The sequence below is a fragment of the Eutrigla gurnardus genome, assembly GCF_963514095.1.
Source record: "Eutrigla gurnardus genome assembly, chromosome: 11".
Lineage (NCBI taxonomy): Eukaryota > Metazoa > Chordata > Actinopteri > Perciformes > Triglidae > Eutrigla > Eutrigla gurnardus.
This window is the reverse complement of record NC_139925.1, coordinates 10,468,763-10,492,752: the sequence shown is the minus strand read 5'-3', so window position 1 is coordinate 10,492,752 and position 23,990 is coordinate 10,468,763. Positions and strand designations below refer to the sequence as shown.

At 43.8% G+C, this 23,990-nt stretch overlaps 3 protein-coding genes across 8 annotated transcripts in view; 2 read left to right on the top strand and 1 right to left on the bottom strand.

Moving 5' to 3' along the window:
• lzts2a (leucine zipper, putative tumor suppressor 2a) overlaps positions 1 to 6,391 on the top strand; it is a 36,202-nt gene extending 29,811 nt beyond the window's left edge. For both annotated transcript variants that reach the window (XM_084021821.1, XM_084021820.1), the window contains 6 exons: positions 1,105 to 1,755; positions 1,861 to 1,983; positions 2,147 to 2,293; positions 2,572 to 3,087; positions 3,405 to 3,509; positions 3,635 to 6,391. In XM_084021821.1, the coding sequence (XP_083877947.1) occupies positions 1,105 to 1,755; positions 1,861 to 1,983; positions 2,147 to 2,293; positions 2,572 to 3,087; positions 3,405 to 3,509; positions 3,635 to 3,817 (1,725 nt within the window). In that variant the 3' untranslated portion in view covers positions 3,818 to 6,391. The remainder of the gene's footprint in view (positions 1 to 1,104; positions 1,756 to 1,860; positions 1,984 to 2,146; positions 2,294 to 2,571; positions 3,088 to 3,404; positions 3,510 to 3,634) is intronic.
• Positions 6,392 to 6,535: 144 nt separating this feature from the next.
• On the bottom strand, positions 6,536 to 20,489 carry pdzd7a (PDZ domain containing 7a). Of its 4 annotated transcripts, none has more exons than XM_084021817.1 (16): positions 19,990 to 20,489; positions 19,074 to 19,832; positions 18,173 to 18,310; positions 17,854 to 18,028; positions 17,281 to 17,457; positions 16,900 to 17,047; positions 15,902 to 15,962; positions 14,761 to 15,288; positions 13,159 to 13,314; positions 12,584 to 12,756; positions 11,965 to 12,056; positions 11,796 to 11,887; positions 11,591 to 11,659; positions 9,835 to 10,485; positions 9,483 to 9,583; positions 6,536 to 7,424 (listed from the first exon to the last, which is right to left on the bottom strand). In XM_084021817.1, the coding sequence occupies exons 2-16, from the start codon at positions 19,264 to 19,266 to the stop codon at positions 7,257 to 7,259; spliced, it is 2,922 nt and encodes a 973-aa protein (XP_083877943.1). In that variant the 5' UTR covers positions 19,267 to 19,832; positions 19,990 to 20,489; the 3' UTR covers positions 6,536 to 7,256. The 4 variants fall into 4 exon arrangements, with proteins under 4 accessions (XP_083877943.1, XP_083877944.1, XP_083877942.1 ...); XM_084021818.1 differs by having other exon boundaries at positions 20,138 to 20,489; XM_084021816.1 differs by having other exon boundaries at positions 19,074 to 20,489.
• A 1,107-nt stretch (positions 20,490 to 21,596) lies between these two features.
• sfxn3 (sideroflexin 3) overlaps positions 21,597 to 23,990 on the top strand; it is a 234,876-nt gene continuing 232,482 nt past the window's right edge. For both annotated transcript variants that reach the window (XM_084020683.1, XM_084020682.1), the window contains exons 1-2: positions 21,597 to 21,666; positions 23,700 to 23,872. In XM_084020683.1, coding sequence (XP_083876809.1) covers positions 23,709 to 23,872 — 164 coding nt within the window. In that variant the 5' untranslated portion in view covers positions 21,597 to 21,666; positions 23,700 to 23,708. The remainder of the gene's footprint in view (positions 21,667 to 23,699; positions 23,873 to 23,990) is intronic.

Here is a 23,990-nt window from a genome sequence, read left to right as displayed (position 1 = left end):
AAGGATACATAACTAGATTGTTTGTGTTATATGTTACTCTCTTCCAGCCAATTTATCTTTACTTTTTAAAAGTCATAAAAAAATCCAAATTCCAAAATGTACTATGAATTTATAGTAGATTTTGCTATAATTGTCTGTTAGATGCAGCTGAAAGCTCTTGAAAATGTTTGTTAAAAAAACTCCTAAAACTCAAATTTCTGTAATTTCTGCTCCAAAACTCCTTCACAGGTTGAGCTCTGATACATTATATTTATTTAATGTGATCATAACATGTTGTATATGACATACAATAGGCTGGAATAGAAAGTAGAAACATTCCCTCACTGGAAGTGTTTATGCTCCATTCAGGATGACACTGAACCCCCACCGAGCTCTAAAGGTGCTGTTCTGTAGATGACCACGACCTCTGACCACGAGTTATTTATAGGGAAGTGTCTTCTTTAATTACAGCTCAAGATAACACGCTGTCACATTGAATATCATAGCCAGGACTCTTTTTCTCCTCTGCTCTCCCTGGAATACGTACCGGCGTGAGCGTTCCTGCAGCATCTGCTGACATGTTTTACAGCAGTTTACCTCGGCTGGCTAATTGGCTATTTATTTCCATCGATCCGAGGGAAGCTTAATCACTGGCCCGACAGGCTCTGATGGATCGTTTGACAGCTACTTTACCTGGCAGACACGTCGTGATCAATGTGAGCGCTTGCTTACATTCACTGTATTTGGTGAACCCCGAGGAAGATCATTAAGAAAAATGCTTACAGAACACGTGAGGAGCTTTCACCCGCTCCGTCTTTAAGTCTCTTCCTCCACTCTTCTCCCTCCTCTTTGTCTCTCTGCCCTTTAATTTGATTTTCTCTCTCCCCTCCCTCTCTCGCCCATCTCTCTATATCTTAGATGATAGGAAAATCATTAAAAAAATAGCTTAACGAAGCCCATGAATATCAATTAAACCAAATTAAACTAATCAGAGTCTGGAGGGGGGTGACCTGTCAGCGAATCACTCAGCCTCTCTAATGAGTTTTATTCAGCTGTTGCTAATTAGCACAGCTTAGCTTTTATCAATCACTAATGCTGCTGTTTTTAACAATTATGTACTTTCAGAACATGGAGAAAGTGCTGATCCGTCCTACGGCGTTCAAACCCGTCGTGCCCAAGAACCGTCACTCAGTGCAGTACTTGTCACCACGCCCAGGGGGCAGCAGTCTGTCAGAGAGCCAGGCCAGCCTCAACCTCCTGCTGCCCCTCGGAGGATCCAACAGCGTCGGCGGCACCAACGGCAGCAGTTCCGGCTCTGAAGGGAAGCACAACTCCTACAACGTAGGCCGCAACGCTCGGAGCAGCCAGTCCTGCTCCATGTCAGATTCGGGGAGGAACTCCCTCTCCAGCCTCCCTACTCACAGCAGCACAGGTTACAGTCTGGCCCCCAGTGAGGGCTCCAGCTCCGGGTCTGGCTCCGGGGTCCAGCTGGAACCAGTGCAAGGACTGGGCCGAAACACTTCGGGTGGAACTGGGAGTCACGGCCACACCAACTCAGACAGTGGACGTTCCTCATCCAGCAAGAGCACGGGCTCGGGGTCGCTAAGTGGGCGCGGGCAGCCCCTGTCGGACAGCGGGTCGTGTGGCCACTCGCCGCCACCCGTGGAAGGCTACGAGGCGGTGGTGAGGGAGCTGGAGGAGAAGCTGAGGGAGCGGGACCAGGAGCTCCAGCAGCTCCGGGAAAATCTGGATGAGAATGAAGCTGCCATCTGCCAGGTGAGCAAACTGACCAAACCTCCCAATGAAAAGGTTGATTTGATGTTGGTAAAAGATGAAACACTGACCTTTGACCTCTCATTCACTGTCTCTTTGCTCTAAAAGGTGTATGAGGAGAAGCAGCGTCGCTGTGAAAGAGAAATGGAGGAGCTGAGACAGAGCTGTGCAACAAAGATGAAGCAGGCTTCTCAGAAGGCTCAGAGGGCACAGCAGGTGTTACAGTTACAGGTATGCAAAGTATTTTAACACCTTTTTAAACATTTACACAGAGAGATGTTCACATTGTTCCTTTGCTAGTGCTTTAGTTGTGAGTCTGGAGTCTTTCCTTGAGGGTCTACGTCTATCCGTTTCAGTATGTAAGGCATTCATATGGAACACTGTGTGTTGTCAGGTGTTTCAACTCCAGCAAGAGAAGAAGAAGCTGCAGGAGGACTTCTCCTCTCTGCTGCAGGACAGAGAGACGCTGGAGAGGAGGTGTGCCACCATCCAGAGGGAGCAGACCCAGCTGGGGCCACGTCTGGAAGAGACCAAGTGGGAGGTGAGTCAGACACCGGAGAGGTGTTGGGTCACACAGTGATTCAAGCAATTAAAGGTGACCTGTGAGCTGCAACGTGCCTCTTTGATTTTTGCATTGATTAATTAACCAAAGTGTAAAATGCCACCAAAAGGAAAGGTGTTATAGTCAGAAGTGACACCTAAATTAACCTCATATCCTTATGAACATCAGGTTCGCCTTGAAGGAGCCATAAGAGACCTTTCTTCTGTATTTTTTAAGCACCACCTCTCTTTCTAACTCTCTTGCTCTTGACCCTTCAGGTGTGTCAGAAGTCGGGAGAGATCTCCCTCCTGAAGCAGCAGCTGAAGGAGATCCAGTCGGAGCTCAGCCAGAAGGCCGGAGACATTGTGATGCTGAAGGCCCAGCTGAGGGAAGCCCGTTCCGAGCTGCAAGCCAGCCAGGTTCGATCCCACGAGGCCGGGACATCCCTGCGGACGCGATCCCTGGAGCTGGAAGTCTGCGAGAATGAACTCCAGAGGCGCAAGAGTGAAGCCGAGCTGCTCCGGGAGAAATTGGGCCGCTTGGAAGAGGAGTCAGCCCGCCTCCGTGACACTCTGTCCAATCACAGTGGACACTCTCTACCTGGAAGTCTATCCATGAAGGGGCAATGCATGAGCCTCTCCCTCCAGCAAGGCAGAGGCATGGCAGGGAGGGGCGGCACCAGTCCGTCTTTGTATCGAGACGCAGAGGAGACTCATCTGGTCTGGGGAGGGGAGAGCGATGAAGCCAAGGCTCAGAGGCAGAACGCAGAAGCAGTGCTGGGACTCAGACAGCAGGTACGCCATTTATAACAGAAGCTTTTCCAGGCACAAGTGATGAAAATGTCTACATTATAGGAAAAAAATATTGTGCTTTATAAACATTTATTTTCATGCTTAGATGCCAATCATGTGGACAATATTTCTGCAGAATGAGTACCTGTTTAAATGTGGAACTCAAAAGTACTTGTTCCTGGGAATACATCTGTACTTTTACTACTAGTTAGGTTTAAAATGTACCTGCATGGAGTATTTGTACGTTATGTTAGGAGCTAAATACTTCCTCCACCACTGAAACTGCAGTTTCTTACATTCCTTGCATCTCTTGTTCTCAGACGGACAGGCTGAAGGCTGAACTCATCTACGAGAGGAGGACGGGTGAGGAGCAACTGTCCCGGTTTGAGGATGAGAGGAGGGTTTGGCAGGAGGAGAAGGAAAAGGTAAAAAGAAGGAAGCAGAACGTATTCATTTATTTCTTGGTGATTGGCTCTCAATGTCATACAGGTCAAAACAGCTTCCTCTGATCCTCCCTCCCTGATTTACTTCCTTATCATCCTCCACTCAGGTAATCCGCTACCAGAAACAGCTGCAGCAGAACTACATCCAGATGTACCGCAGGAACCGGGATCTTGAGCGGGTGATGAGGGAGTTGAGTCTGGAGCTGGAAAACAGGGACATGGAGGACTACGAGGTCCAGAGTGGCAGCAACGACATCCATTTTGAGGAAATCACCGCCACTGAGATCTAATAACACACACTTCCAGTAATACGTTCGGCAACATGGCATCACAACAACGTTTCTGAGGACGTGAACCAATCATTGAAGTCCAAATCCTGCACTATGTTCAAATGTGGCTTTACCACTGAGCGAGCACTCGCCACTCGTCACTGTCAAAAAAGGGAGATCTCCCAAAGGTGCATTTTTACTTCCTGCTCACAGACATAAACCCTTATAAAGTGTCCTCTCTGGCCTTTTAACTGGGTTTTCTTCCACTACAAAGCCAGCACAAATACTTATTTTCTTCTGCGGGAGCAAAAGCAGCGGAGAAAAGTTGTTCTTCTTCAAATCAGGGTATCGGAAATCATCGGGAACTTGAAGCAAAAAAAAGAAAAAACGTTGCCAAAGGCACGGCGGTCTGGTCAACACGCAGTCACCCCGTTCTCATTAGCACACAAGGTTAAACACCCGGCCACGTAACCATGCATCGTGACAGCAGTCCCATCACAACTACCGCTGCTGGCTATTAATAATGATCTCATCACGCGTCCAAACAAGCTGCACTTGTCCTCCAAATAACTGCTGAAGGGAAAATCTCACCTAATACAGCAACATCTGCTCTTTTTCTTTCATGGCGTGGAGAGGGAGAACATTGTTGTCCCTGTGCTCTATTTCCTCAGCAGAGTGAGTTTGAAAAAGAATGTATCGTGGCGGTCATCGCCGGGGATGAAAGAATCTGCTCGCTGAGGGAAACGTTTTGCACAACTTTTGTTTCGGATACAACTGGCGTCCTTGTGGAGCAAAAACACGGAACTTCAACAAACCAGTTTTCACACGTGTGGACGTCCGAATCTGACTTTTCCCAAAAAACACGAGGACACAAAAGGACGCTGCTCATGTTTTCTAGACCACCAACAGTCCCGCCGTTGCACCCGACCAATGTGTCAACTCAGACAACTCAGCGAGCTCTGACATAAACATTTCCACTTCGCAATGATGTAGCACTCGGAAGCAGAGCATAGCGTGGGAGACATCACCAGGGTGCTGCTGATTCTCCTCTCTCTCTTTCTTTCTGCCTTTGTCTTTATCTCCACTCCCTTTCCGTCTCTCTCTGCTTTTTACTCAACTATTTTTATAACAGTCAGCAGTCGGTATCAGGAAACTTGGAGACTAAAAATGGAGCATCATCTTTTAGTTTCATCGTGACGTCACTGAGAGATTTAAGGAGAGTTTCCAGCTCCTTTCGTTCCCATTAGAACTCTTTATTTTTCTTCCGGCAGCCCAAAGCCTCATTACACTTTAAACGTCTTCCTAGTCTCCCCTAGACTATAATCTTCACCGACTGCTTTACAGGCAGCAAGACTGGCATGTCTGCACGTCTTTTGTTCTATCAGAGGATGCCGGTTCAGGTATTGACGAGATGAGAGTTTGCAGATGCAGTAGCTCCAGGCGGGGAGCATGGTGACGTTTGGAGCTGATTCCTCACAGTATTGTGTGTAACACTGAGCATGGTGGGTCGCAGTGAGTTGGTAACTTTTTATTTTACAAAGAGTCTGTATCCAGGAATGATTAGTTAAATGGAAATCTATATAATGGAGGAGATGTTGTATATTTTTTTATATATAGCACCTGAAGATATTTTGTTGTAGTACTGACATAAGTGTGGGTTTAATATACAAAATATAAAGACTATGTAATATTTCAAATGAAGGATCAGTTATAAATGGAGGTGGCAGCATATAAAGAGTGCACCTAATACTGTAATGCATGGGAATATTTTTACATTCTATAATCTGCGTGTGACACAAACATACTCTCTAATGACCAAACGTTTGCAGCTGATAAACACAGTTGGGAGCTTTTTTTTATTTTAGACGTCGTCTCTCCATTTTGCTTGATCTTTCATTTGATCGTCGGTGTCATAATATCGCACCGATTCACGTCTTCGTGGTTGGGTTTCGTGCACGTCGGGGTTTTTTTTTTTAACCGAACCCCTTTCAGAAAATGTGATCAGTATATTTGATCGGTCTATATTTTGCATGACCACACCACACTCACTGTGGCGTGAGAGAGTTTTATAGATTATTAAACGTTTTCACGAATGAACACAAAGCCATGAGAAGGGATTCTGAACGGATGGAGTGAGGTGATTTGATTAGTTTGCCTGACGGAGACTGTTACTCACCTCAGACGCATCGCAGGTACAGATTAACAACAGACACGGATCGCAAGCCGAACTGAAAAGTAACATTTGCACCCCCAGACTTTTATCCCTCCCTCCCCCACATCTCAGTTCTTCATTGCGTCACCGCTTTCAGTGTAAATATGTAAAACACTAAATAGTATAACAGAGTGACATTGTCTTATTTAGACAAAATATATATTGCAAATGTAGCCACTGTGACTAGACCAAAGCAACGTAACATATTTTCTATTTTTGTGGCATTTTTCCTCATCCTTTTGTGTGCATTTCTTTTGCTATGTTTACTTACGTTGAGTCTTCAGTAATTCATAAAGTATGTAGTTGTCTATGTATATTTTTATGTGTACATTTCTTGTACAAATGACTGTTTTTAATTAAAGAACAAGTTGTCACACCTTAAAGTTACTGTTGATTTAACTTCTTTTTAACATCGTTTATTGGAGTAAAAGAACATTTTACCTTCAGCTCTTCTTGTGTGTAAGGCGCTACGCTCACTATATTCCAGTTACCTTGCCCCATATCTCCTCTGCCCTTCCTTGAGTTTTAAACTACGCCGCTGGCCGTCATGTCCTGCATTTCTCATTGACATGTTTTTCCGACTCCTCCACATGTCTGCATAAGCTCAGTCCACAGCGTGGTGTAATTAAGCCTCTAAAGTGGCGGATTGCTCCAGAGCACAAGCACTTCTGCCAGAAAAATACAGCACAAAAATACTGAGCAGCAATTTGTAATAATCCCCCCCAGACATCCACTAAACCCAAACTATCAGTTTTGACATAATACAGGGGTTTAATCTGGGTATAAATCTCTAAATCTCATAACACAAGCTGGGGTAATCTCCCTCTGGCAGGCCTGCAGGACTGAGATGCTCCGACTGAGAAGTGCAGACCACTGGCTCCACGATCCGACACTGATCAGAGGTCACGACAAGGTTGCCACGTGTCCAACTTCAAACCAAGGAGGCGTTCATGAACCACATATTACTTTTGTTTTTGTTAATGTGCAATTATATGCGTTTAATAAAAACACTAAGAATTGTATAAAAGTTGTACAGTTGCAACATTTATACCTCAACACAGTATCTTACATTTCATCGTAGCAAAAGTGATCTGTGATCCGAATAAACAAGCGGCATATTTACTGTCATAACCCGGAGATCTACCTGTCCATATCCTCCCTACTGGGATGAATCCTGTCGTTCATCCACTCCCACAGGTCTCTGTCCTTCACGCCTGAACTGAAGTCCGACTATTAGACACACAGAGGTTAGTCTGCAGGTCTCCTGGGGCTGGTAGGGACCTTTGAGACCTTGACCACAAAAACCATCGGGTCTTTGGCCTTGTTGCCGAATGCTCTGCGGATCACATCCACCGCGTGCAGATGAGTCACCCCCTGCAGACTCTCGCCATCCACAGACAACAGCTCATAGCCGGCCTGCAAATACAAACACAAGGTAAACATGCAGGATTGATATTTCACCATCACATATATTTGTTTTCCTCCCTCTCGGAAACTTTTTTTTTTGCTGAATCAGTCTGTTCCTCCTGCACCATTCCCATAAATCTGCCGTGATTGTGTCCCTTAGCGGGAACCTGATTTATGCCAAAGAGAATTGGGGCTCTCCCGTTGGTTTAATATATTCCCACTGAAGGCCGTCACTAGTGCACATATAACGTTTCCCCCTTCAGCACAAGGTTGTTGGAAAATGAACATACACTGAGACAACCACACGCACACAGAGCTCTCTCGCCGTTTCCTGCAGGATGCGAGCAGAGCGTGGCAAAGCTTTGGAGACCCGAGGAGAGGAACTTCCTATGATGTCATCAGCGTTTAACGAGGATGCACCTGCCTCATGCGCTCAACCTCCGTGAAGGTTAGCAACACAACACAGAAACGCACAGAAACACCCATGGCCATTGTTGTATTTCCACCTATAGCGTCTTTTCCCTTTCCCTTTCCCTTTCCACTGATTACACATGAACAGATGTGGAGGTTAGACTCGTGCTGCCCCGTGTTTTGTCCAGACAGGTTTTCTTACGGCTCATCATGCAGCCTGGTGTCCACCAATAACCTATCATAGCCTTCCGTGAGGACGGCATCAAAAGATTTAGCTCCATTTGACTGAAGAGGAGATTAAAAGTGCTTTTTTTTTTTTTTCATTTTTAAAAAGTAATTTATTTGAATTAAATAGATCGCGACCTAATCTGCCCCATCCTCTTTCCATTTATGGAGTGCATTTATGAGGTTTCCTCTTTTCAAGCCAATGGACGGCACGGTCCAAAAATGACACGGCCTGTAAGAATTACTACAGCTTGCGTGATAGGATCAGTGAACTGGTCATAATGTGGTTTACCAGGCCATTTCAAATAAATTCAACTAGGATTATTTAACCAAGGAGAGGTTTTGGCTCTGTGTATTATTTATCATAATTGGAATCTCTACAGAGAAGTAGACATAGATCTACACAAATCATCACTGATCAACTACAAAATCCACATTCTTTATCTCATGCCCGAGATGTGGATGAAGGAAAATAGATAAAAATTAAGAAAAAAAAAATCAAATCAAATGAATTAAAAAAATATATATAATTTCTTTTTGATTTAGTTTTTTGTTGGTCTGTGTTGGTTTATATTTATATTTAAATATCTACCACATATAGTGCATACCCACTTTTTGCGCCATTGCTCACACAAGTACAACAAGTATGTGTGCACATCTACAAGGTACACACAAAAAAACGTGTACATCATATATGTATATATTGTTACTTTCTCTCAGTTTATATCATCTCTTTCTGTATCTTCTTCTCATGGGTTCCCAGCATGTCTGTGTATGGTGTGACTGTGAGTGCAGGCATGTGTGTGTGGGAAGCTCTTTGAATTTGAAAGGCTGAGCAGATACTGGATCCTCCCTTTGTTTGACACTCTAATCGGGTATTAGACAGGAGAACTGATAGCTAGCTGTTAAGAAAAACACACTTCTATTCTGGGATCTCATCGCATGTGTTGTTTGACTGCTGTATCTTTGACTCTAAGAATTAGTCGTAATGAATGAGTGTCCGTATCATGTGTGTTTAAGTGAACCAGGCTGAGGTCGTGGATGACTGTTAAGTGACTGTGCCGTATTACCAATGTGCAATATATTACCAATACATTAGCAGACCAGCACCTGTGTACCTCATCAATAATGGAGGCGATGGGCTACTTGAGATGGCTCTCCACTCTTCTTGTCTCCACTCCCCACCGTCAAACCCCTCCGACGCTGACATGCTTACTTATAGTAACAACAAGGTATTTATGACACACTACAGCCAGGATAAAGGACATTAATCTGCTTTAAAATGAAGGTGTTATATGGGAACACATGTGTTTACCACCTTTTCACAGTGCTAAGAATCAATCATAATTAATATTTTTTATTATTTCAGCAATCCTCCATTTGATTAACACCCATTTTTGTGATATATTGAGATGCTGCTTTCTGTCTCACCTTCAGAGCCTCATTTGTAGATGCAGCTCCTCCTGGGAAGATTTTCTCGATCTTTATCACGGGCTGAACTCTAGACTCCATACCTCCAGAGATACTAATACCTGAATAAAATAAAAAAACATGGTAGTTGTGTAATAGTATATATATATATATTATCTTCTGTCTTTTCCAGTTATCATTACAGCATTTAACTCTCCCTTTCAGTTGAGTAGAAGGTGATACCCTGACCTCTACTGGTGATGTCATTGTTATGGGAGGATGAAAACATTAAAATGGTAATAGCTCAATAGAATTTGAATAATAATATTGAATAAAGTCACATTAAATGCATGCCTTTCTGTATGGAACTCACCCAGTGATTGCTTGGTCTTGGAGATGGTCAACGTGTTGATTTCATACTCCTCCGATGGCAGAGTTGCTCTTCTCTTCACACCGTGACCGTTTTGTGAATCTCCATTTAGCTGCCGGCTGCTCTCTTTGCCTGTGGATGGACTCTTGTCTTTCTGGGCCTCAAACACATCATCCAGCTTGGTCCTCCCTCGCCGCTGTGAAGGAACACGTACGCTGACCTCTGTGTAGCCCTCCTGCCTGCTCCGTCCACCATCTACGCTGTCAGGACTCGCCTCCCTCCCCGCTCTCCCGTGGCCGTTCCTCACAGGAGACCTCCCTCGTTCAGGAGCGACGTCTCCTCTGTCAGACGCCGACAGCAAGGAGACCTCGTCATACTGCGACACCCCGTTCTCCCGCCTGTTTGGGGAGCGGTGGGGTTGGCGGCCACGTTGGGAGCTGTGTGGTGATTGTGTGAGGGGGCTCAGGCTCCGGGAGCGCACAGTGGAAGAGGCATAGTTGTCCACAGGTACATCCAGCAGAGGGGTGAAGGCACGAGAGGGAGGCAGATGGCCGGACTGTCGACTGGACAAACGTAATCTCTCCAACTCCTCGATCAGCTGACACTCCCGCAGTGTGTCCTGGACCGGCTGGAGGAGGAACCCACCCCTGTAGTCTGGACAAACACATAAAAACAGTAAATTCAGCTTTAACCCTGCAAAAGTAGACGTTTCTTTCACTTCTTCTGCAGGACCTCTGCATACAAACACAGTAATGTAAAGATTACTCAGAGCAGCAGTCGCTCAGTATGAGTTACTTGTTGCTTTTCAAAACCCGGTGCTTACATCGTCCACAATGCAACAGTTTGGATCAGATATTTTGGTGCATTCTGCTAGGAGACCCCCGAGCCGAGAGCTGAGGAGCAGGCTACAGAGATCCGGTGAGCTCACTTCTTTCTAACTTTCTAACCACCAGATTGACTTACATGAATGCTGATGCCACAAATACATCAGGATACATCAAGATTGCTCATGCAAGGATCTCAAGGATGTCCTTCAAATGGATGGTTTTTCACTTTACACACTATTCACAAAATATGAATCAGCTTAGCAAGCATAAAAAAACCTACACAATTTGACTGTTAAACAGCGATACACTGCTTGGACAAATAAGCACTCACTAAAAGCTCTTTAATGTGGTATTGTGTAATGTAATAATAATAATTTCACCTAACTGAAATTATAATGTTGACCCTGTGACCCCTAACGAAAGCGAGCTGGCTGATGTATTGATTGTGTCTCCATGACTCTTGAATGAAGAAAAATCGTCTTTTTATTGTAGAGTTGTCACAGTGACCGACTGGGCTCGTCTCAGTCCTTTCTGTGGACCGCAGAGATGTAACACGAGCCTCCGCTTCAGTGCAGCCACAGGGAACCTGAGATATTTTGTGCATGGAAATGTGTGTTTGTAAGTGTATTTTATATATGTGTGAGTGTGTGTGTGTGTGTGTGTGCGTGCGTGCGTGTGTGTGTGTGTGTGTGTGTTGTTCCAGTTTGACATTGCAGATATGAGACGAGGCAGGAAAGACGTGAGGCGAAGGAGGAAAAGTAAGAGCGGGAGGGGAAAGGGACAATAGGTGAAAGGTTTAAGCCCCTTGTGCATCTCACGTTGCTCCGGGTTTAGAGAAAGGCCATTAAGCGGACAGAGAGGGAGTCAGAGGACAGAGGTGAGGTCGAGAAAGAGAAAGGGTGAGAGGAAGGGAGAGATGAGAGTGGATGTACCTGGGATCGGGGTGATGAGGTGACGTCGAGGGGTTCCTCTGCGAGGGGAGCGCAGAGCCGGAGAACGAACTGAGGAGAAATAAACTTCTACATATAACTGATTTTCCATTTTCATGCAAACAGGAAATTGTGAATTCATGTTGAGCTGTATGATTTTTTTTTTAGAAAGAAATCATAAAAGTGATAAGAACATTCTTCTGCTTACCAGAGCGACTCTTGAGAACATCGTACGCCTCCAGCTCAAAAGGCATGACCATGCCGTCGAACCGACTCAGCTCCGTAGTCGGTATCAGCATCCTTTAGTTAGAGATGATCAGAATCAGTTGCATACATAACAACAAAAAAAACATTTGTACATACTTTATGTATCTCACCTTATTTCTCTGAGAAGTAGTAGTTTCTCTGGCCTGTCCAAGATTGCCAAAAGGGGACGCACTAAATCCTCAATCACAATGTGGGACAAAAACTGAGGGAGAGGTTAGATTGGTACAAATATTAGAGCAGCAGAATAAGAAGAGGATATATACAGATTTCCATCAGTGTATTTTCTGAAACAACGTTATGGAAGTGCAATACTAAATAGCCCTTTGAGTAGCCCTTATACTAAAGCCATTAACTGTACATTTTCATGATTGTGAGTTAGGTTTCCTACTGATATGCTGCATTATGTTATGTTAACATTAAATATTCCCTTTTCCAAGAAAGACCTCTCCACCGTGTTAGGTAGACTCAACAAATACTGGAGTGGTGTCAAAGGGCCGGCCCCACTGAATGTGAGATAGTGCCAACAAGGGGATCAAATGATGGCTGATATTTGATCCTAATCATAAGTGAAAGACCAAATCTGCTTTTGTTACAGCCGCTGCCAGACATGACACTGGAGGACACTCAGCGACGCCGGGAACAATAGTGCACACTTAATGTCTGCAACGTTTTCATTCAATGGCAGTTTAAAAGACATAACACTGTGCCACTTTCAGATGGAGAACTCACCTGCCGGCAGTGTCTCATCACAGCAGCCACCTCATCCTGGCTGAGCAGTTTCTTTGCCATGTCCTCCACATGCTGAAGGGTCTCTGGTCGGGCCAGCGGGCTGCTGTCCTTCACCCCAGCACGGGACTCCCTCGGGGAGGTCAACAGCTGGAAGGGACGACCCCGCGCCTTATCTGAGGAATTAAAGAGAAAACCGAAATAAGCAAGATGCAAGATGGCAGAATCATGCTTTCACTTCACAAACCCAGGGAGGTCCATGCAAAATGTCCCAAACTCTTTCTAGTGAGGCTGTTGTGAAGCTGAATGATCTCACATCTATGTCTGCTGTTTGTCAGTTCCCATACAGTACTCTCAGAATTGAGTGAATAGCTGTAACGGACTGGAACCCCCCTAGAAATGAAGACACCGTGTATGTTGCTTGGTTCCAGACCTCTGAATTGTAGCCCATCTTTTCAAATTCACATAAAATAATTGAAGTGAAACAAAAAGGCAATTTAGTCAGAACCTGGGGCTATGTTTTGCTCGGTTGTATGTTCCTGGAAAGGAAAGGAAAAAAAGCCTGTGAATGCTCTCACCTTTGTCGGCATGGTGAGATGATGACTTGGAGTGGCTCTTCTCTTTGCGGCCTTTCCTTAAGAACAGGTTGACGAAGGTTTTGGACCGCTGCAGGCTGGTTTCACCCTCTCCCGAGCTCTTCTCCTTCTGTTGTCTCTTCTTCTTTTGCCTTTCCTCTAAATGAGAAAAAAAATAGCATTTGAGTCCCTTTAAATCAGCAGTCAATACAGATACATTTCCCCAACCAAATGCTGTGAAAGCTTAATGATGTAAATGCAAGTAATTTAACAAATCAAACTAAATCATGTGAAAATCTTCTATAAGTTGGGGTTGAACCATAACAAGAATAGGACATTCTGCATCTCTCTGTATGGTGTTGAAAACAGAATTCATTAACAGTTAGCCAATAACAGTGGGTGATGCACACCCTCCTCTATGAGTACAGACGGTTCATTTCTCTTCCAGTCAGCTCCGCTGTTCACTGCAGTAAATATGCCACTGTGGAAAGTAACACAGTAATGCTGATGAATTGCAGCTATGTTAACCTCAACACCCCCCTGTCTATCGAAGGCACCACAGCTTACAAATGTCAAATCAGTCCTCAGGTTCACCCCGAGCAACCGCCAGGTTCTGGAAGTATGAACGAGCTGGTTAAATTGAAAAGGAAAGGCTAATAACTCAATGGCCCCCGCCGGAGCTCGGATGACATATTTTCTCCATATGCTTGTTCTTATTCATTCCTCACAGAGGTACAACAAGTGAGTGTAAAGGGCGGCGATTAATCACGAGCCTGCGCTGAACTTTGTGCTCTTGGGCAAATTGCGTCTGGAGCTTAAAGCATGGCGAGTCTGGATGGTCCTGTTTACTTCCTGGAGTGACAGAAAGATGAAGGGTTATTTAAGTGATTGATAGTCTGAAGAAAGATATCTGGAGGATTTGAGAGTGGATCTCACTGCACGGCGAATACTGCCACAAAAATCTGCTTAAGACTTGCTTGGGGTTGCATTTTTCACCAAGGTTGATTTCTCAGATGGATGATACTACCATTTTTTTTTTAAACAGCCATAATAAAGAGTACAGTCTGATTAATTTTCCTAACTCAAACATATTTTTGCAGCATTCTGTACTGCTAATTCTTATTCCTTTTTAGCTGAAATAATCTAATACTGATATATCTGCAATAAGATTATATCGGTCGATATATATCAGCCAAGACAATTTATCAGTCTGCCTAATTAATATGACATTTAAAGGAGCAGTGTGCGGGGTTTAGTGGCATCTACTGGTGAGGTTGCAGATTGCATCCAACTGAATTCCACCCCTCCCTTTCCAAGCGTGTCAGAGAACTACTGTGGCCATAGGAAATGTAAAAACACAAACTTTGGTTTGGTCGTTCTGGGCTACTGTAGAAACTTGGTGGTGCAACATGGCACACGAAGAGGACCTGCTCCCCCTGTAGATATGAAGGGCTCATTGTAAGCTGACGAAAACCTGACTTCGTTTCAGGTATACACTAACAAAAACATAGTTATTAAAATGATTTCTGCTAATTAATCCCCCAAAATCCTCCACACTGTTCCTTCAAGTCTATAAAGCGATCCCATTAAGCGTGCAGGGCTCACCTGACACCGTGATGTGGCTTTGGGAGCGTTTGATTGGTTTCCGTGGTTTGCTCAGGGCCAGCAGCGCTGCCGTCTTAGGTGAATGTGTCACTACTTCCTGATCGCCGGGTGACAGCGTCCTCGTACGTCTCCTCCCTCCTTCTCCAGCTCCTCCCATCTCCCTCGGCCCCTCCCCTTTCCCACGTATGACAGTGTCCTTCAGCAGCACCGTGGCACCTACAGTCCGGCTGGTTTCTGTGGCGACCAGCCCGTCTGGGTACGACACGTTGGTGGAGAGGTGGTCCGGTTGGTTTGGAGGGTAGGGGTCGGTCTGTATGGCGGTGTCAGCAGTCCGCTCCGCACTGCTTTGACGTCGGGAGCGGCCCTCTGTGGCGATGGCAACATCTACCATCTCGGTACCAAAGACAGGAGGGAAAAGGACCTGGGAGAGTCCACTGAGGGAGCTGACAGGGGTGCTAGAGGACCATGAGGAGGCAGAAGAGTTGGAGTCTGAACCCTGGGAGGATGGTGCAGGGGCCCCGTTGGTCACTGTAGAAAACAATCCAGAATTTCGATGAAGTATGGGGGTTAGTGTGTGTTTTTAAAATATTGTACATCACACAAACTGGTAGGTTTAGGAAGCTTCAATTCCTTATTTCACACAATCTGCTTTGTTTTGATCAAAGCCTGTCTGCCCTAATCCTCTGAACTTTTGAGAGACAGGACATGAACCCGGAGTTATTCCTTTTCTTTCGTTTTTCTTAATGAAACTACAAAATGACATCTTGACCCAGATGTCAGGTCGAGCTCCGTCCCAGACAACTGAGCTTTCTTTGAGTACACTGAAATAATCCCTAAATACTTGCATCAAACTGACAAACAAGGAATTTCAGTCCTGTGAAGAAATTGAATGACAGGGTTTTAGTATAAGTAGGCTACATGTGGCCACTGTTCCACTTTAAAAAAAAAAAAAGATTTCAAAGTAGAATCAAACTGCAGCAGAAACAAGCAGCTTTGCAAATGGAAATTATATATATATATATATATATTTTTTTTTTAATGCAAGTCATTCTTTTGTCTGTCCAAGTCATAATCTCTTGTGAACCTCATCTTAAACACTATCTCTATCTGGTCAAATGATATTATGGAACAGTCAACGTACATGTGTCGAGCCAGCCGTATTCTGCCACCATCTCCTTGTATGCAGGGTATCTCCCGGCTTCCTGTTGAAGTGCAAAAACATGAAATGTTCAGCAAGAACATAAACCGTTAACATAATCATATGAGAAAACTACAAACTGTAACAAATAAAAATCTGTCTACAATATCCTTGACTATCAGCTTAAATTAGCGCTCATGACAAAGAGAAGACACACGGAGGAAGATCACGACAACTTTCCACAAACTTAGGAAGCAGAGGGAGTCTGATATCGGACTGAAGGAAGACATAAATTTCAGCTTTCTGTTGATTATAACCTGATCCCTGACTGCCGTTGAATAATGAACGTAGTCCCTGGCTGTTTTTCACACGTGGAACCTGAGATCTGAGAGTAAAATGAGCACACAGCAATGTTAGCGAGCTCAGAGAGCGCTCAGACACTCTGCACGCCATACATGCACCCATCCGACACACAAAACATACACACGATGCCTTTATCTGAAAATGACAGAGGTTAAGTGACGCAACCTTGCACACGTGCATGCGTACACAGACGTGCATAAAGAGCTGAAGGGCTGTAGGCCGGCTGCCTGCTCGGCCTCATTCTGTCCCCTCCTGAGAAGAGCTGGTGTTGTTCAACACGATGTAACATTTATTATTTTGTCACATCACTAAAACACCCAATCAATTGTTCTGTTTAAACCTGAGCAACGTATTAACACGGCCATACAACACTGCACCGCAGATGTTTAAAGGGCCGAGGGGAACACGTTGCTGACATCTTAAACCTGCATTAACTGTTGTTTTGGACTTTTCAGGGAAACAAGCTGTAAACACAATATTGACGTATAATCACCCTGCAAAGTTGATGTGATTAACTCGTTTGCTGCTTGTTCACACGTCCCGCAGAAATGGAGCAACAGAAGTATTCGTTTGGATTCGTTTGTGTCCACCAAGCCCTAAACGCTTTCCTTTTCCCTTTATCTGTGAAACCGACTCACCCTGATGGTCAACATGACATGTGTGTGGCTCTTCAGAACCTCGACTGCATTGCTATGGGTGATGTCATCGAAGCTGATCCCGTTGGCTGCAAGGATTTGATCTCCCATTTTGATGCCATGCTGTTCTGCAAGCCCACCCGGGTCCAACCTGAAGAGGAAATGCCGTCTGTTACATCTGAGCAGTGGGTAAGGTTTCTTTTACATACACTAAATGTGTGTGTCTTATTTACACCATAAGATAATTGAAGCCTGGTTGCTCTGATTTACCGCGAAAACGGGAAAGAAAACTACAAAAAAAAAACGGAATAATGTTGTTTGTCAAATGCTGACGGCCTCTCCAGGTGTCGAACAAGCATGTATATGTTTCAAACCGGTTCATACTTAGAAACATAAATGCCCAGTCCGAACTCTTTGCCTCCTCTGATGTTGAAGCCCAAACAGTAGTCGTCCGATGTGGTGAAGAGATGTACGATCCTGCGGAGAGCGCTGTCTGAACTGGCCTCCGACGGCGTTCGACCGCTCTCCTCCACCACCATCCGCCGGTGAATCAGATCCACCCTACACACACACACACACACACACACACACACACACATATGCAAAAGATGACAACTATGCACGAATGAAAACATTCACATACACTGTTTTCTCTTCCTCTACTGCAGGCGGGCCTGTCAGTATCGGTTAATCAAATAGCCATAAAGGTCACGGCGGTAATCCATCCACTGCTGCCACATGAAACCAAGATACAGTATATCCCAAAAGAAAGATAACCAGTGTGAGCTACAGTCAAGTGACAAGACTTCACAAAACAAGTGCCATGCAGAGGTCAGCGTGGTGACAAGGTTGTGGTTGTTACATAATATCGAAAAGCAGTGTTGCATATCACAAATTGTAGATTGAATTTAAGATATCTTTTGGGCGATAGGGCTTCTCTGAGCGGTTCGGCCTCACCATGTGGTCTTCTCCTTGGAGTAGCGGATGCCGGGGATCTTGCCCACCCGTCTCATCACCATCCGCAGCCTGTTGTTGCCCGTCAGGACCTTCACAGCGCTGCTCATGGTGATGCTTTCCAGGCTGACCCCGTTCACCTCCACCAGCTTGTCGCCCACGGTCAGCCCAGCCTGCGCTGCAGACACAGGTGCAACTCAGCATGATACACAGGAGTAAATGTCACACGGAAACAGATAAGACCACAGGCCCAGATGTAGCTCGCCGTCACCGTGTGAAGCACATTCACAGAGACAAACACACACACGCTCTTCCTCCTAACCTGCAGAGCTGTCATCCTCCACCTTGCTGACAAATATACCGAGTCCATGTTCAGAGCCCCCGCGGACACTGAAACCCAGACGGCCATCTGGACTCTTATCTACTGTCACCGTGTGGATGTCTTCACTGTCCTCCCCTCCTGCAAAACAAAACAAATTTCAAAACTGATACTCACTTATTTGCAGGATAATGAACTGAACTGAAACATCAATATTTTGTCAATACTTAAATATCTAATACCTATAAATCTGACCACCTTGATGACAAATCCTCAAACCTTCCTCCAAGTAGTGTGATATTTATGACTATGAGTCACTGAGATATTCATGTGTACTTGTCTGGTATCAATGCTGCACCAATCATTTCCATTATTGATTAATCTGCCTTTTCTCACAGATTGTAATTACTCATGTATCTCTTTCTTTTTTTTTTTTTTTTTTTAAGTATTATTATTTACTTGTGATTTTTAATTTTTTTTTAGGTATTATTATTTACTTGTGATTTGTTTTTTATTTGTTTTATATGTGAATATTTGTATTTGTCTATGTGTCTATTTGTTGAAAAATTTGAAAAGCCAATAAATATATTAAAAAAAAAAAAAAAAAAATCTGCCTTTTCTCAGATTTTCTCAAATGTTCTCAAATTAGAGACAAAATCGCCTGTTTACTATTATAGGAGGATAAGCAAATATTTACAATTTAGGAACCAGCTGCATTTTTTGGTGTGAGTGCACAAGTAATCAACCACAAATAATGGATCAACAAACCTCTAGTATCTACAGTATAATATAATAATAATACCTTGGCTTTCTGCAAATTCTAACTTGGGTTTATGACTGAACAACGGTGTGCCTCTGCAGCCAGTGGCTTCCTGTGCATGATAACAGAGGACTGTGAACTCACCGTCAACAGGTGCGTTGATGAGAATGACTCTGCCCATTGGTGAAGAGGACCTGCGTCTGTGGCGGTGCTGCTTCTTCAGCATGTAGCGCGTGGTGCTGTGGGACCCCCCGGTCTGGCCTCCGTGGTTGAAGCGGGGCTGCCCCCCTCCATTCGTCATCTCCCTGCAGCCAGAGGGATGAGAGGGGCCAGCCATGCTATGTGTCTGGCTATTCTTCCCTCAGTCATCCAGACGGGAGGAGATCTGGGGTCCGCTGTCAGGATGGAAACGGTGAAGCCTGGAGTTTAGGGAACGTACTTGGGGGAACACATGGTTGGGAGCTGGCCTTTTTTTCTGGTCTTGTTGGTTGAAAGTGGATGATAAAATACTGGAGTTGGTCCCCACTGCAGCAGGAAACTTAAAAAGCTGTAGGTAACACCCCTAATCTTCATTAAAACCAGTTTTGGTTCAAGCTTCATAGAAGGATCCAAATTAGAAAATTAATTAAAAAAAACTCACAGTTAAGCTCCACACAGCTAGAAGAACAGACTACAGATACATATAAAAGCAAAAAAGTAGCTCCATGATTGCCCTGTGGACTTTTCTTCGTGGGCTAGTTGGTATAATCCACTTGTTTCACCCGCAGCCTCTGAATCCGCCTCCATACCGCCCATGGCACCTTGTTGCCTCTGCTTCTGCTGAGAGGCTGCCGGCCTGTCTGCAGAGAAGTCAGCGGTGCGTGGTGGTTCCCCTCGGGTCATGTTTAATTAAATGGATATCTGCTGTGGGGACATTACGCTGTGATGAGTAACGTGATGTCAAAAGTCCCAGACGGTGATGATTAAGCGCAAACGCATTGTTGACACGGCAATGACTTATAACCTTGAACAGAATTAACACAAATAAAAACACAATATCTCGCCTTACATTTGCGTCAACGGACTCAACTCTGGCTGAACCAATCAGCACCATGGACAGCGACCAGGAGGCAGTAAACAAACGGCTGGACTAGTGTCGATGGCCAATCATCATCAAGTCACCAAACTTCCTGAGCCGCTGTTATTAAACCCAAGTGTGGGAGCGTTACCTCCTGCGTCCATGTTGTCCCGGGTGAGCTCGGATGGACGCTCACTGGTCCGCCGCGCTGACGCATAATCGGACACCTCCGGAGTATTAGCGCCACCTCAGTTGTTCTCCAGGTGACAATTATTGTCTTAAGAGGGGTAAGCCTTTTACATAAGCCCTCTGCAGCTGTGCAGCCATTAGCGTGGGACTAATGATGATTAAGTGCACTAATTGCACTTATATTTCAGTCGCCTCAAGTAACCCTCGAGTCTATGCCAGTTTGTCCTCAGGTAGACCTTGTTGTGGAGTTAATTAAGTCCACATCTTTCCCGGAAAACTGCGGAGTATGTGGAGAAAGTGAGCCGATAGTCCCTTCGCCGTGGCCGTGAGGTGGGTAAACAACCCCACCCGGCGGTCAGATGTGACACGTCCATCTGGCTGTGTCTCCAGGGAACTAATCGGTCATATTAATTACACTCAATATACTGCAGCTCAATAGTAAAAGGAAACCGTGACCTTGAACGCGATGTTTTCTATTAGGTTTGCTTAATTTTGTCATGTTTTGCTGTGGTCCACTCGTGTAAATATTGTTAAAAAAGTAGTTGGACGTCATTATTATTATTTTACTCAACTTTATAAAGAAATATCAGTGCAAATCAGACATCATAGCTTGGACTACAGGAGAAGGGAATTATATTAATATACACGAATATGTATCATAATATACTGTATTAAATAAATACAACCAAAATGACTATGGCAAAAAAAAGAAAACAACACACAGAGAGGTCATACAGTATTTGTGGCATATGTCTATTAGTGTGGAAGGATTGGAATTAAAGTAGCTGCAGCTTGTGACCTACATTACAAATATTCCTTTACAAAACTGTGTTGAATGTCATATTTCGAAAGTTGTCGTATTTAAGACATTAATATGCATTTTCTGGACCGATCGACAACTTCTAAAGTCAGTCAGCTGTTTCCTAACCAATCATATGTTGTCTACCTTCCACACCCTTTGAGTTTCCAACAATTCATGTTTTCCACTGACAAACCCCGCCCCCGCCTATTACGTCACTGCATGGTGCTGCTTTCATGGCCTCTACGAAGCTCCGATTTTCTAAGACCAATATATGTGCTACTGATTTGGCTGTTTTTTTGGCAAGTCTAATGTACGCAAACAGCGTACATCAAACTAATACGTAACATTAATACGATAAAGAAATGACACTTCCTGTTTGTTTGTATTGATAAATAAGTATAATAGCATAAAATTAGTATAGTATGCAGTTAATAATGTAACAAAAAGCATACCATAATAACAAAATATAGTATAATAGCACAGTATAATAGCACGTAGCATGTAAGGTATAGTAGTGTAGGGTTATGGACTGAAATGTAGTTTAGTTGGGTATAACAATATAACCTCGCTGTCATTCGCGGTGAGTTTATGTTTTACGATTCTTCTGGAGGTTCCAGAAGGCAGCACGGGTTCACAGTGGCGCTGTGATATTGAGAGGTCATACATTTTCCAAAGAGAAAGCCGACAAGGTACGTGTCAGTCCTGACTCTATTAAACACTTCTCTTTTACTGAATTAAAAAGATAAATCTCAATCAAATGAGGTCAACGTCACTAGACGCTTGTTAACTCTCGCGACGTTAACTAAAGTAAGCAATTCGGTTAGCTTGTAAACTAGCTAGCTGACTAGTTTACCAAGAGAGCCCGGGGGTGTTTGTTTTGATGGCGTGGAGGGGAAACATATGTTTTATTGTCACGTCTAGCTCAACATTTGATGTCGTAAGAATGTGATTCGGTTGTAATGTTTTATTTAATTGTTTCGCTAGCTCTGTGCGTGTGTGTGTTTCAATGGTACCTTGCTAGCAAGCTAGCTGACAGCAACCAACAGAAACCAAAAGACTGGGGCAGCGGCTTGTGCGCGCGTGTGTGTCACGCAATCTCTTGTAATCTGCTATGCGATGTGAAACCATACACGTTACATATCCTCGACGTTATGAGGAACACAGATTCAGCTGAGTGAGCAGTGTATTCAACGTCTGTGTCTTTTGAATCCACCGTGTCCACAGTCGTTATCTCGCCCTGCAGGTTATGTTCGTGCTTCTGCAGTTTGCAGACATTACCAAAGAGAGAGGTTATGGTCGGGTTGAGGCTGTAAGGACTGCTACAGTCACAGCACATTCCTATAATAGTTTAGTGATTGTACTCACCCACAGAAGCACGTCTGTACACCTGCTGAATGCATGCAAAGGTGATTGACTGGCAGCTGTTTTCATTTCTTTCAAGCAAACACGTCATAGTTACTTATTCCAGCTCCTGAAATGTGATGATTTGCTGCTTTTCAAAGTCTTAAGTGACAAAAACTGATCATGTTTTGGACTGTGAGTTTGACACAAAAAAAGCAATTTCCAAGAAGTCACTGTTGGCTTTAGGACATTTCTGACATTTGATTAACCAGGAGAAATAATCTGCAGATTCATAATGAATGCAAACCACTGTTATTTGTAGCCTTTAATGTTGGTAAAACTGGGTTGGGAACATTTCTTCCACTCTTTTATTATATATATGTTATTATAACTTTTATATCTGCAGTACACATTTGAGCCACATGAGGTGGCCTGAATGTTCATTTTGTTCTGATAATTTTAACCTACTCATAAAATATAATCTAACATAAAAGGCTACATTCTTGTTATATTGATAGGAGAGGGAAAGCGAGAGCCTGTTAACTCTGCCTCAATGGATTTATTTGGTCTCATTTATAAAATAAGCTATTTAACATGTGTTTTCAATAACACATGCATAATATTAAGTTGTGATTTACCAAAAGTATATCTCTTTGAAATGGCTGGTTTCACTATTCATAATAATAATATAAGGTGATGCAGAAATGGCAGTTAAAATGTTGCATTTTTGTAATAGAGGCAACTGAAGAGAGAAAAATAGTAGTACAAAAATGCTTACTCATTTTCAGATTTTCATTTTCATGCCATTTTTCTGCAGCTTTATATTCAACAGACACAAACACCACAAGTGCTGGCTTCTAGCAGGGTTTGTGTTTCAGTGTAGCTCCTTTTTATCTTGTACTCACAGTACAAGATAACTGTGTTCTTTGAAATTTAGAACAGAACATGTTTGACTCCTGAATAGTCTTTTTGGGGTATTTGTTCAGTAATGTATGTATTTACCAAGTTGTATGCTGTTCAATGACGGAGGAGCAATACTTACTCAATATCCTCCAAAATATGTCAGTATAACAGAGCATTGAAAGTGTTCCTATCAAATTGTTGGGTCAGATGGTTCCCAATAATTTTGGACAAAGTTCTTGTTTTTAGACAACATTCAGTGCAGAACATTAGCTTTAAATATTTAGTTGAAAAGCATGTACTGAATTAATTTTCAAAGTAAAGTATCGTAACAGACAGTATGGTTTTGGTGTCATTACAGGCCCCACCCTGTGTGCAGTACAATAGATAACTGGACCTCCTTGTTGTATTTACATGTGAATTCACCATAGAATTGGAACAAAGTGCGACCACAAATTAACATGTCTGTTTTTAATTAAAGAAATCCAGCATGTCTGAAGAGCTGTCCCTCAACATCAACATCAAGGAGCCAAGATGGGACCAAGGCACCTTCATGGGGCGCGCCAAGCACTTCTTCATGGTCACAGATCCCAGGAACGTCCTGCTGTCCTCCGAGACTCTGGAGGAGTCCAGAGTGATCATGGAGAACTACAGGTAGAGGGTCAGCAGATAAGAGGATGGAGTAGGATGATAAAAGTCATGTTTATAGAGGTTGTCATGGTGTGAGGCATGAATGAGAATTGATGTGGCTAGTTCAATGTAATAGAAATGC

Bases quoted from the DNA above. Each gene is read 5' to 3' on its own strand.
- pdzd7a (XM_084021816.1), bottom strand. From the start codon at position 19,266: ATGGCTGGCCCCTCTCATCCCTCTGGCTGCAGGGAGATGACGAATGGA. The intron at 17,458-17,853 runs GTGAGGCCGAAC...GTGTGTGTGTAG, and splicing joins TCCAAGGAGAAGACCACATG to GGTGGATCTGATTCACCGGC. The intron at 15,289-15,901 runs GTACGTTGACTG...TGTTTTCTACAG, and splicing joins ATACGGCTGGCTCGACACAT to TGACCAACGGGGCCCCTGCA.